General features: G+C 41.8%; 1 protein-coding gene across 3 annotated transcripts in view; it reads right to left on the reverse strand.

Annotated features, from left to right (window-relative positions):
* RAB3B (RAB3B, member RAS oncogene family) overlaps positions 1 to 13991 on the reverse strand; it is a 107489-nt gene that overhangs the window by 90200 nt on the left and 3298 nt on the right. For 2 of the 3 annotated variants that reach the window (XM_067535401.1, XM_067535399.1), the window contains exon 2: positions 7405 to 7483. The exons of the other annotated variant lie outside the window; for it this stretch is intronic. In XM_067535401.1, coding sequence (XP_067391502.1) covers positions 7405 to 7425 — 21 coding nt within the window. In that variant the 5' untranslated portion in view covers positions 7426 to 7483. The remainder of the gene's footprint in view (positions 1 to 7404; positions 7484 to 13991) is intronic. 3 annotated transcript variants of the gene reach the window in all.

Below are 13991 nucleotides of genomic sequence, written 5' to 3' on the forward strand. Positions count from 1 at the left end.
ATCTAAATCCTAAGAATGAAAAAGTTGTAGTGATCTGTCAAATTAAAATGTCTTTCAGGGCAAACCCAGGGATAACCCTGAGGAATCTCTCAATTCAGTTTAGAGTCTCTGGCCCTATGAGAGTTCAAACAGCAAACAGATGAAAAAAATGTTCTTGTGATTCTGTTTTACATTTAGCCTTTCAGTCACTCTCACTTGCACATAGCATTCCCAAGGTTTGTTAGGGCCATTCATTAAGCAAAACTTACATATTTCCTTATGTATGCAGTGTAATTGTAGTCATGTTGGTCCCAGGACATGAGAGAGACAAGGTGGGTGAGGTAATATCTTTTATTGGACCATCTTCTTTAGTGAGAGAGACAAGCTTTAGTTTCGAGCCACACAGAGGTACCTTTCCCAGACCTCAAGAAGAGCTCTGTGTGGCTCGAAAGCTTGTCTCTCACTAACAGAAGGTGGTCCAATAAAAGATATTACCTCACCTACTTTGTCTCTCCCATATTTCCTTATAGCATGGAATACAGACTACAATTGAGATTAATACATGTAGCAACCTACAAGCATTTAGTAGAGTCTGTTGCCGGCCCAGTACAATCTGAGTTGCTTGACCACTGTCCTACAGGCCTAGCATAGCTTCAGTTGCTTGCTTGGCTATTCTGACCCCTGTAGCATGACATCTTCCAGTTTGCAGAGACTGAATAACCTTATAGATGTCTCACTTTCTAAATACCACAGCACATAATAAGACAAAATACAGATACTGTATTTCTTGCAGCTGCAATTAGATAATGGTGATGGAAACAACAAGTTATCCTTAACCGTCTGGGGCTACATGGCTTTATTGCCAAAGGGCATATTTTTACTCCGCCCCTCCTATCACCAGATGTTGTTTTGATTACCCCAATTATCTGGTGAAAATGGAATGTAGTTAAGGGTGGAAACCCAATGTAGGTAATTAGCATATATGATAATGAGAAAGATAATTAGGTGAGGTTGTTTATGGAAGGGTATAAGTAGTCATTATTTAGACAAAGGGGGGTGCTCCATCAACACCTGACTCTGCAGGAGGTGCTGCCGGTTGGACCAGAGGATCCACTGACTCCCTGGCGGGCCCCTGAAGAAAGCCGTTCCTATATACAGTCTTCTGAGTAACTGCTTAGCTCTCCAGGCTTAGTGAGTATAATATATTGTAGTTAATTTTAAGCTTTGTATCTAACTAATATATTTATAGAAAACCTTGCACATTAAACCTTATTGATCTGCAAATTGGGCGTACCGTGTCTCACTGGTATTCACATTGATCACAAAGTGTCCAGAATCAACAGAGTCTAAACATTGAATACATTCTTATAAGACTAAGACCTAGTACAAAATGAACATACAGATCAGCTGGTTTAGTTTCCAGCTATGAGTTTGTCAGTTCTAAGCTAATGCCTTTGGCATTGGCCAGAACTAGCTCTTGGTTTACCAGTGTCACAAGTGGCATGGCTAGACATGGAGCCATTGCTCTTGGTTTCTTAGTTCCATGCTCAGACCACATTTCCTAATTCTGAAATTATTCTTAAAGCATATTACTAAAAAGAACTACCAGGTTTATGGGGGGGGGGGGGGGTGTATTTGTTTTATAATGTAAGTACGTTGTATTGCACATGGGTTTTGTTCTTACATTTACTGGGTATCAAAAAAAAACCCAAAACAAATCAAGCTTTAGACTGAAAGCGCTACTAAACAAGTCAGGGAGACCAAAACTTTGAAAGATAAAGGTCAAATAGGCTCTCCACCACGTCTGCCCTCACCTTAGAGTGAGAGAGACATAGATATCACCATGATCTTGTAGGGAAATTGCCAGTAGCCCATAACCCAAGATGCCTCTTTACCTAATGCCAAGGAAGAAGCAACCAGCCCATCCTGTCATTCACCATATCCAGAGATTTGGTAAAGTGTTGAGCTGGTGGAATTAAATGCTTCATCACACTAAATACATGAATAATTACCTACGTGGCCTGGCTTCTGAAAGTACTGGGCATCTGCACCTAAGCGCCTACTGACATCGTGCAGCCTAATGTTCAAGTATTCTGAGCACCCATCTCCTTTTTCCAATGGTGGATTCTTTCATACTCCAACATAGTGGTTCTGTAGCTGCATTATGATCTCAAGAAGCCCCTGGGTCTGACTGGAGCACACCTTTCTCAAACAGTAAAAGCAGAGCACTGGATCATGTAAGCGTGTCTCATGCTGTCTGACCTGTGTGACTAGAACTGACACTCTCCCTCCCTGGCCTCCAAGCACCTAAGAGTGAGTAAGGAAGTATAATGTTCCGAACTAAGAGATGCTGTAATAAATCCAATTTCATGGAAAATAAGCAGATGAGAAAATGGCCCTTCAAAGAACTGCATGGAAAATAATGATGCGAGTGCCAAAACTGCTAATGAATTTTGCTTAGAGAACAAAAACATAAAAGCTGAACAAATTATAAGATGCTGACTGCACAGAAAAGCATTTCTACTTCCAGTGGGTGAGATAGGAAAGAGGACTCTTGGAAAAACACCACATAAATCAGTGTCACTGATAATTCTTCCCCACTGCTAGAACCAGAACCAGTACCAGTAGGACAAAAAGTGCCAATCGGGAAGTTGGGACTATCAACAACTGAAATAAACAGTAGGCCAGATTCTGATCTCATATACACTGGTGCAAGATTGGATTAGCTCCACTAATTGTGACTGTGATCAGGTGTAAATACCCCATACTAGACCAGTGAGGGGCCTGCCCTGCCTAATCTCTTATTCCTGCCAATAGAATGTCTCTCTGGATTCAGCAAAGCAGATATTTAAACAGGAAGAGGAAGTGGATTGGGGGCTCTCAGAGGAAAGGAAAAAAGGATTCTTTTCTCCTCTCACCCCTGTCCATCAATTGAGCCAGGGCCCGACCAACTAACCACTGAGAAGAACCTGGGATGCACTCTGCTTGAAGAGTCTGCAGATTAAATTGTCTGATTTAGTGTTTTGGTTTGTGCATAAGATAGGGTGACCAGGTAGCAAGTGTGAAAAATCAGGATGGGGGGGATGGAGATAATAGGTGCCTATAAAAGACAAAGCCCCAAACATTGAGATTGTCCCTATAAAATCAGGACATCTGGTCACCCTACGAGAAGGGCTGAAAGGGGTCTGCTAGGAGTAGGACAAAGGACCCTTCTGAAGAGCCCACTGCTGACTCTGAACTAACACAGCCTTTCCTAGCCCCCACCCCAAAGCAGTCTAGGAGGAGGTTGAGCAGGGCACTGTATGTGCTGCACTCCTCACCAGTTGAGGCAAGCAGAAAGAGGTGACAACCGCTTTAAGGAGTGGGGATGTGTGCCTCTTTCCTGTGTGCACAGCCAGAATGGGCTGTGTACCCCCGGCCCCACAAAATACATGTGGAAAATTCCATTCTATTCCATTTCCCACCTATGTGAAGGATCACCAATAAAGAAAACACTGCTTTCCGAGTCATTGCTCTTTATTTAACCACAGGTCCCTGCAAAAATTTAGTTCTCTGTGTAGGAGATATTCTAAACCAGGCATCAAATTGGGTGGGCATGAGAGATACACAATACTGGCATTTTCCTGATGAACCACTCAGTTTCTGCATTGCGTGTTGCTGTCTCACACTTGCTGTAGACATAGCAATAGATATTTAAAAAAATAATAATTTTTTTTATATGTGTAACGTTAGTCCACATTACAAAAACATTCTAAATATCTTTGTATGCCAAAGAATGTGAGAGATCAGAGCTATTGCTTTATTGGGCATGTATAATATATAATGACTTTTTGTGAGGGACTAAATAATTTGGGAATTTAGATACAGAATCTCTGATTTGCAGCTTGATAGTTCAAATATAGTCTGGGTTAATAGTAAATGAAAGTTGTTATCTGATAGTGTGGTGGCTGACATTTGGTGGACAGTAGGCATTGAACCAGGGATCTCTAGAGCTAAACACGTAAGTCTTTAAAGCTTGAACTTCAGAGCCACCCTCTGTAGGTGGGGCTGTAGCAGATTCGCATCCTCTGTGGATCTGGTGCAGAGCATAACACACACTGACCCTGACCAGTAGTTGCTTTAATGCCCTGAGAAGACCTAGGTGAAATACCCGTGGCTGTTTCAGTCCAATTCCCAGTGAACAGATGTCCATACTGGGAAAAACAGCACTACAGGTGGTGGTGTTGCTGGAACTCTCAGTGGAGGTGGCAAGAAATGAATGGATCACGGGCACTGAACTACCCTGTCACCCTAGAGGGGATTAATGTACATTGGTAGGGGATTGGTGAGGAAGCCTTCACTACCACTGGATCTTCTGTACCTGTACTGTAGAAGATAGAGGATTTCATTCTCCAGAGCTTTCCATTTTGAACTTTTCTCTTGCACTACATTCACATGGAAATTATGAGTCTGATCCACTATGGCAATTCCTGTTCACTTACTTGGAATGAGGGCACTTGGCACCACATAGATTTGGGCTCTTAATGCCAGCTTTTGTCCTTGTTGGGATTGGATATAATTTGTGCTGCAGCTGTCTGACCTGCTTTGTCATTGCAGATGCCCCTGTTGTTGTGCTTGGAAGAAGTTACTATGACATCCCATAGCAATTAACTGTACACAGCTTTTAATTTGACTGGTCATTCTGGGCATGGCTCAGAACGTCCAAGTACTTTATTCACAGGAGAAATAACATTTTGAGTGATGATGGCCATTATACTAAAAATATCATGGCTCCACAATACAGTGTTGCACAGCGCAAGGAGTGATCTTCACAATAATATGGGCAGATCCTATCTTGGGAACAAAAGCACTTGCTCTTCCCATTGTTAATGCATTTCTCTATCCACACTAATAATGCCTTTACCTGAACAGAAGTGGCTGATTTGAGCAAATAGACCACATCTCTTGATATCATTGAAGATACTGTATAAAGAAATGTGACTTTCAACAACTTTGCTCCTCAGGCACAATGGAAATTACTACAAGAGTAAAGCTTATCTGTGTGGGAGAGCTTTGTGAGGGTAGGTCTACACTGCGGAGTGAAGTCAATTTATACCACCCTCATTGTGTCAGGGAATTGCGTCCCCACTACCCGTGCACCGTCGGTAGCTATCCCACATTGCAACTAGCCACAGAGGCTTTTGGGAAGGTTGTCATCCTTCCATGATGCAATGTACTCCCTCTCCCCCCTTTCTTGCCCCAGTCCAAAACAAATAGACGATCTCCTTTTTGTGCCATTTTTTCAAACCCTTTCTGCTGCGTGCATGCATTGCCTGAGAAGAATGGAGCCCGCTCAGCTCTGCACTATTATTGTGAGCATCACAAACACCTCATGACTTATTCTGCAGTATTTTCTGGGGTGAGACAGGAGCCGCAGTGTGGAAAATTGAGATGTTACAGAGGCCACCTTGCTACAAGCCATAGAATGAAATAATTCCCTTTTACTGCAGGCTGTCACGCACCATCTGCAGTCAGTGGAGCACTGCTTCTGGTCCCAGGAAACAAGCAGTGACTAGTGGGATCGCATTGTTTTGAAGGTGTGGGATGATGAGCAGTAGCTGCAGAACTTTCGAATGCGAAAGGCCACTTTCTTTGAACTTTGCAGAGAGCTCTCCCCAGCCCTAAAACACATGAATACTCACTTGAGACCAGCTCGGACAGTGGAGAAGAGAGTGGCCATCGCTTTATGGAAGCTAGCAACGCCAGACTCGCTACCGGTCAGTTGGGAAGCAATTCAGAGTCAGTAAATCCATCGTGGGAGCAGCTGTGACTCAAGTGTGCCATGCCATTAAGACTTCTGCTAAGAAGGGTAGTGACTATGGTTAAACTGTCTACATGGGTTAATGTGAGTAGGAGCTATATGGAATTCTATTAGAATACTGCTCTGGAGGATCTATTAGTTTCTAGATAATAATATAAGACAGCATTAAAAAAATCATTTGTAGGTTGGGAAGGTGGTCTGAATGAAAACTGACAGAATTATATTCTTCTAACTGTGCAAATAGCTAATGAGAAATAGTGGATCTGAGAGGTATGAACTGTCCCCCTATCTCTATGGAATATCAACTCTGAAGCATAATGACAAATTAAATGTCAACGTTGTTAACTGTTTCACTTTTGATCACCAGATGATTTGCATTTCTATTCTGGCTGGAGATTTCAAAAGGTAGAGATGGAAAAGACATGTTACAGCATTTTATACTTCCCTTGGGCCCATGCAAAGACTTTACAACTGTATTTTCTCTAGTACTTTGTCCAGCCTAGTTTTAAGTGTCCTAAGCAATTGAGCCTCCATCCATTCTCTTGAGAAACTGTTCTGTAGCCTAATAGACAGGTCATGGTTAGGAAGCTGTTCCTGGTTGTTGTTTTTTTCCCCTAGCCTATGTTTCCATTCTTTATATATAATTTTGTCCAATAACTTCTAATTGCCACCTAGGGCCCAAAGTGAAACAACAAGGAAGTGGGAAGAAGAAATATGGCTGTCACCAGAGATGGGGCACCATGATGGGAAAGAGAAAAAAGAGTTAACAGCAGCTATCAAGGGAAGGGACATGGGCATGAGCAGAATGCTACCATTTTGACTTCTGACTACCTATAAATATTGACAAGGATGCAGGGGTAAGGGAGGGTTATATTCAACTGTCAAAGTAGAATCATTTAAACTAAAGCAGGAAAAGTGAATGCTAGGGAAAAAAACCATGGCTCTAAATTCAAGTTGACAATGGATCAAACTGTCAAGGGAACCTGCATTTCTGACCACTCTGGAGATATTCAAGACCAGACTATACAAGGAGCTACTGAGGCTACATCAGGAAGTTATTAAAATTATCTTGTAGACGAGCAAGGGGGAAGGGGGGTTATAGGGGCAGACAGGAAATGGACTATATAACAGGAGATTCCTTCCTTTTCCTGGTACTTACAAATCTAGTAAAAATCCATGAGAAATGTCATTCACGTGCACTGTAACCACATTTGAAAAATTAAATATCTTTACTTTTTATATCCCAAAACATCCAAAGATTCATCCATGTTATGGACTAGATAATTAAAAAACCAAAACTCATTTAAGTCATTTTTAAATTATATAAATTTGAGTCTTATGCACTGGAGCAACTGAAAAACTAACCTATTTTTTAAAATTACTGTCTCTCAGGAATAAAGTTCAATCCTAGTTAGATCCTGAATGGCAAGTTTTAATCAAGAATGGAATTTTACTGCCCAGATACGTAACCTAAACAATAACGTTAATAATAAAAATAATGCCATAACCTTAAGCAAATTTTCACAAATGATATAATACTATAAGGGAAACTTAGCAAAAGCAGAAAACATATCATGAATTGTTAACATAATTGGTACTAATTACTGCAAGCAAATGATAGTTACCAATTTAGATCTATAATCCATGAGACAGATGGAGGCTTTGCTGTGAGTGTATGAATCAAGATTGGTCACACTGTTGAACCTGTGATGTAGAAGCAAAAGGATTACAATGTATATGATAAAGATGTATAAAGAAAATATTATGTAAGAAGAGATTAACTGCAATAAATAGACAAGTTATACTGGGAAAACACTGCTACATAAGGGCCTGAACCCACGCTCATTGAAGTTAATGGGAAAATTCCCATTGGATTTTAAACAAAACAGGACCAGAGCCTAAATTGTAGACTCTCATACAGATAGTCAGTTAATATCTATTTAGGGATACCAGTCCATAAAACTGATTAAAGGGTCGCTGTCTAGGTTGCATTATCAAAAAATCTGACCTTCCAATAAGTTCTTGATTCTTATAAATGGAATCCTTGTATGTTTCTTGCAGACATGCAATGAAACAAATGGAACCAAGAAGAAAAAAAACACCTTGAAATATATCCATATACAATTTTGGTTTTGTACATTATCTGAGTCAAATCCTAATCTGTTACCCTGCTACAAGGACCAAATGCAGTAGGACTTGGCAAAAGTGGTTGCTACATCACTTACAGGTCTAAATATAATACCTTGAAGTCAATAGTTATTCCAGATTTACACTAGTGATAGTGAACAGAATTTGGCCCTCTCTCACTTCTAATATAACCAAGAGGCCAAATTTATCTCTAATGTAACTTTCCTAATGTAAAGGGAGTAACACCATCCCCCTAATATCTTGTTTGACTTCATACTGTACCTGTGCACTAGAGAAACTGTTTTAACAGAACGGAAAATTCAGACGGGATGTAAAACTTACTCCAGGTCTAAATTTGTCCCAGCAGTTTGCCCATAGAGGCTCCCAAATCTTTATCATGATCAATGTGCTGGACAATTGTCTCATTTAGCACATGTGTTACTACAGTTCCTTGTTTCTAGATGAATTATTTCACATTTCTCAGTATTAAACTACATTTACCATTTGTTGTCCCAGTCACCTAACATCTTTTACTTCTGAGCAGAGTTATGTTCTTCCCCTCTAGTATGCTCTGCCTCAAATTTTTAGTACCATCTACAAGTTGGGGAGCTTGTTTTCAATACCTTCATCTTAGTTTCACCCATTAGAAGTTGAAAATGTGAAAGGTTTTCCAACAGCAAAGACAACACTAAAGCATTGAGATATAAAGAACTCAGAAGACCACCCACTTGTCACTTTATAAGAAGGGATAATCTACTGTATTAATTTGGCAGCATATATAGGAAAATTGACTGTTTCCTGGGATCATATCTTCCCATATATTAACGAATCTGGAAGTCTTAACAGCTAGAATTTTTATCTTCTCTTGGTTCCAGAACCCACACTTTATGAATAATTTCTGGGTTTACATAAAATGTGTAGGGTAGGAATCCCCTATCTCAGGGGGTATTGTTATATTTAGTGCCTTTTCAAATTTCAGAGCAGAGTAGTTGCATACAATCTGTCATAATAGGGTGGACATGGAGCAGAAGAGAGTCAAGCATCTTTGGATTTTGCATCCCTTTTCACCAATTTTTTGATGTACAGTTATATTTTGCTAGGCAGCAGGCTGGACATCTTGTTGTTAGAGAAGGAGAGATTCCTATGAGTTAAGTATCAATTTCTATTCCTGAAGGCACAACCTACCTCTTCCCTTTCCTGAAAAATGTTTTGCCTCCTTAAACTCTCTTTTAGATCTATAACAGCACTCTTTGGAGAAAAAAAAAGTCTCCATATTTACAAATACAGTAATTCTTTTTATAAGAAAGTATTAAACTGAAGAGGGCAGAAGGGCTGTTCCTGCAACCACCTGGTTCTACTTATTTGCCTGCTTACCTCTCCCCACCCTGAAGATGCTGGGAACCTGAGTGATTTAATAACCTCCTCCTCCAGTTCTAAAGAGCTGCTGCTAACTGAGTCTGCCCATTTGTTTCAACCCTCCCCTAAACGATGCTAGGAACCAGAAGTATTTAAACCATTTCTGGACTCTGAAGAGCTACTGCTTCCTTTATCTGTTCACTTGTCTTAACCTTCCTGCAGAGGTATTCAACCATCTTGTGGCTCTGAAAACCAGCTGCAGACTGAGGTTACCCTCCTCCTCAGGACTTTGGAAGCCAGATAAATTAGTCATTGGCTCATTAATTTTTTTTTTTTTTTTTTTTTTTTTTATGAAGGATGGTGATTTTATTATAGTATCACAGTCAACCCTGGAGAGAAAGGTTAAAACAGCAGAAAATAAATTTTATTTGATGACTGAAATGCTGATAGTTCACCTAGACACAGGTTCTAATTTGTGCTTAATGATGGCTCTAGTTCACACACAGTTCCTCCCTGTATAGACACATTCCCCATTTTCTTCAAAATGTTTAACAAATGTCAAAGAGAACAAGTGGGGATAAATAGCTGACATTAACTGTTTCTGTTATTCCAAGACATGGCATTAGAAGGAAGGGTTTTTGAACTCTTCCTTCCCCTTACTACTCAGTCTTAGCTGCAAAAACGTTTAATACAGTAAGTGTTGCTGAAAAATTCTCTTCTCTTTCAGTTTTTAAAAGCAATTTCCAAAATAACATGGAGACTGTTTTTTATTTTCAGCTGCAGTCTTGATCCAACTCTTTGGAATTTAAATTAGATTTATCTAATCTTAAAATTATTGTTTTAGAAAAAAAGGACTTTCTGTGGAGCAGCCTCAAAATGTAAAACATCAGAATGGGAATCTTAAAAACCGCTTACTGGCATTATTACAAAAAGACAGCACCCCACTTCCCTGAGAGATTGTGATTATGGGAAATTGCTTCCTATTACACATTTTAAAGGTATGTTCTCCAATTATTGCATAGGAATCAGGAGACCTGGGTTTTATCAGCTCTGCCAAAAATCTGCTGTATGACCTTGGGTGAATCACTTGCACTCTCTGTACCTGAGTTTCCTACCTATACAATAGGAATAATGTTACCTATAATCTGTTGTGAAGAGCTTTGAGCTCCACAGATGAAGTGCTATACAAGAGCTACTTCTTATATCCCTGAGAATTCTGACACTGACCTTTGCGATAAGGTCACCTATGTTACAACAGACATTTAACCCCTGAAGTTGCCCCAGCTGGTGGGGAGGTAGTGACTAAGCTATCCTGCTGTGCTCCATTGGGAATGTGAGATGGGAGCAGGGCCAGAATAAAGCAATCCAAACCCCTAGGCACACATGATATGGACCCCCTCATGATTAACTCCCACTTGTAGTGGTGCCTCCTATCACAGAGAGGCAAAAGCAGCACCATGAGGCCCCTTTCTCTCTCTTTGAACGAGCAGCAGGGGGCCCACTCCCCACACTCACCCAGAAAGGCAGGGAGGGCAGCAGGGATTCCCCCAGTACTTATCCCAGCAGTCAGGCTGTGTCTACTTTGGTGAGTGGACAGAACCTGCTGCACTTTCCTCCTGCTGTCCCAGAGCCCTGTGCTGGGGTGCTGTTGGCAGTACCTCCAAAACCACTGGGGCACAGAATTAAGATGCATGGGACAGTTCACACCTCTCCGTTATACTCACGTCACATTTAAGAGTTTTTCTTCACACTCATGAGGTCGAGAAACTTTCAGTTGAAAAAAACCCTGCAAACTGAGATTCTGACCTCATCATGTCACTGGAGTCCTAGGCATGGGTTTAAAGGGGAAGACTGTTCCCCAGCCAGCAATTTCTTAGCTATTGTGGGTGAGGATCTAGACTGGAGCCATGTTAGCGTAGCAGCTCCTGGCCTCAGCTGTTGCTGTCATGCCAGCAGTGCAGGAGGATGGTCCTTGTTATCAGACGTGTCAAAGCTAGAATCATACCTGGAGCTCAACTTGACTTGTTTGCATGGTGAAATATCCAGCTGTTGAACAGATTTTTTTACTATTATAATCTAAGGTGTGTTTGGGGTGATGATACTGGAAGAATTCTTCCCCTCCATTTTGTGCCCGACTTCTCTCTGGAACAGGCAGGAGTCATTTTTACCACAGAAAAACTGCAGGTCACTTACCATTGGACACTAAGTCAGATGACCAGCGCAGAGTGTAAAAATGTGGTATGACCACAAAGCATCTCTGGGCTAAGCATGCCCAGGAGTAAAAATTACATAAAATGAGGTATGGTCATGAAGTAAATGGCCTGGAGCATGAGGAGTAAGTAAGGTTAGATGAGGTAATCATGGCTCTGAGGCAAAAACAATGCACGTCAGTATGTGCAAAATGAGATAATATATGACAATGAGCTTGTGCAGTATAAAAATTAAAAGAGGTGACAGAAAAGTTCAACAGCCTCAGCCTGAACTGGCTTGGGCCATCTTAGGGCTGCTTTCACTGGTTATCAAAAATGAGGGACTGTTCAATGGTGAACATGCTCAGTATGAAAACAGGTGAAAGGTTAGCGAAGTAGGTCTAGCGAGCATGCTTGGTAAGTCTGATGCAAGTAAATGAGGTAGTTGATTGAGACACTTGAGAGAGAGATTGGAAGGCTGCCCAAGCGAACAGAAGAGTTGCTGGAAGGATTAAGAGAGCAAGAAATGACAGTTGGGAGTTCTGAGGAGAAAGCACTGCTGGTGGGGGGAGGGGAAGAGAGAGCACCCCAGCTTGCGTGCGCACCTGGAGCAGCTTAGAATCATTTAAATTGTACACGATTGTGGTTTAGATGCTCTTTGACTTACTATATGGGATTTGTGTCTGAATTTTACTTTTCAGTTTATACCATAGCAGGGATTATTAGTGACATTAACTTCGTTTTGGAAAAGAATACTACCTGTGTCAATCATTTAATGGGAAGATTATATCCGTGTTCGTTAGTGTTTCCTTAACTACCCCGGAAACTAATACCTCGGGAAGGACAGTCTGAGGGGGCAAGAGGCAGGTTTTTCTAGGGGCACCGCAAACCATTTTTCAGGGTAACAGTGGCTAACCACATTTTCCCTCAGAAACAGCAACAGAAACCACAAAACATGTAAAAAAAGGCATTCAGAAATGTGTATCAAAAAACTGTATGGTGAATAGACAAGCAGACCCACACAGATCTTCACGACACGCAGCAGCAGCAGCAGAGGGCGCAGCCCGCCGCCCCTCAGAGCCTCCTGTGCCCCCCATCCCCGCTGCACGTCATGAAGGGCCAGCCTGGCACCTCCCCCAGACAAGGGGGTGAGGCCGCCCCGTCCGAGCTGTCACTGGGCTGGAGTGAGAGAGCCAGGTGCTGCACGGTGGGTAACTGTGGCAGATGGGGGGAGGAGCCCAGCTCATCACCCTTGCACAGGAGGAGGTAAGTGGCATGCATGTTCTTCCCCGGCAGGTACTGAGCCCCCCCTTCCCAGGGCAGCAGGGGGCAGCGCTGTCTTGCGGGAGCCGGGGACCCCTCCTGCCCTGCTCAGACGGGGGGGGTGGGGGAACACAAGGCTTGGGGCCCAAATGCAAGCTTAGCCACTGGGCTCTGGAGACCCAGGGTATACCACTGGAGCCAGGCGGGGGGCCCACACAATGTGCTTTGCCCTAGGACGCACACTCCCCTAGGGATGGCCCTGAATAAGTCTCACTGCCTAATGCCAAAGATCAAATATTTCCTAACAGTGGGCAATGAGGACTCAACATTACAGTGAATTGACCAAGTTTCTGAAAACATTCATTGGAGCACCATGGGACTCTGGCCATAGTATACATTTTTACAGAGCAGGGTTATAGTTTAATACCAGCTCTGACTGACTAATGCTGAGAAATGTTCCAAAATACTTAAAACAATAATTTCTTAGCCTGAACTATTTAAAGAAAAATTGATGGCAACCATAACAGACAGCCCACTTTGCAACATGATCAATTGACCTGAATTTTATGAGATCCAACCTAAAATAGCAGTTGCCCTGCTACTGAGTACACTGCATATTAACAGATAATATTCTACAAAGGACCATGCTGCCTGCAAGAAGGTACGCCTTGGAAGCAGGGGGAGGAACTATGGAACTAAAAGCACCATATGGCATCGATTCATCACAATTTAGTACAAATACAATACATTTTCAAGCAAAAAGTGCAATATAGCTTTGTCAAAATTACGAGACAAACTTGATTATAAAATTGGATTACCTGACAATTACATTAATCTGATTTAAATCATTATTATAAATTGCCTTGATAGAACAGTCTCTTCAAGATAGTGATTACTCCAAGGTCAGGGTAAATATATATCTGCACCTGACATGGTAATGAGTCTAGATAACTATAAAGGGGAGAAAAGCTTATTTAATTTCCCGCACCCACACACAGAGGTATATAGGTCTGATCTTGCTCCCATTGGAATCCAGTGGCAACACTTCCGTTGACATACATGATGCAGGATCAAGCCTCTGAGCCTAGGGTGTTGAGCCTCCTCAACTCTTATTGAAGTCAGTGGATTTGAGGATATGTAGCATTTCTCAAGGAGGTTCTCAGCACCTTGCAGAACTGGGCCCTATTTGTTCATTTTCTCCAGAAGAGAACCAGGAGATTTGTTCTAGTGTGACATTGCCTTTGATCCAAGAGGATAATATGGTCATCAGACACATC

Source organism: Emydura macquarii, unplaced genomic scaffold, assembly GCF_026122565.2.
Source record: "Emydura macquarii macquarii isolate MOO-44397 ecotype Brisbane River unplaced genomic scaffold, CSIRO-AGI_Emac_v2 contig_3506, whole genome shotgun sequence".
Taxonomy (NCBI): Eukaryota; Metazoa; Chordata; order Testudines; family Chelidae; genus Emydura; species Emydura macquarii.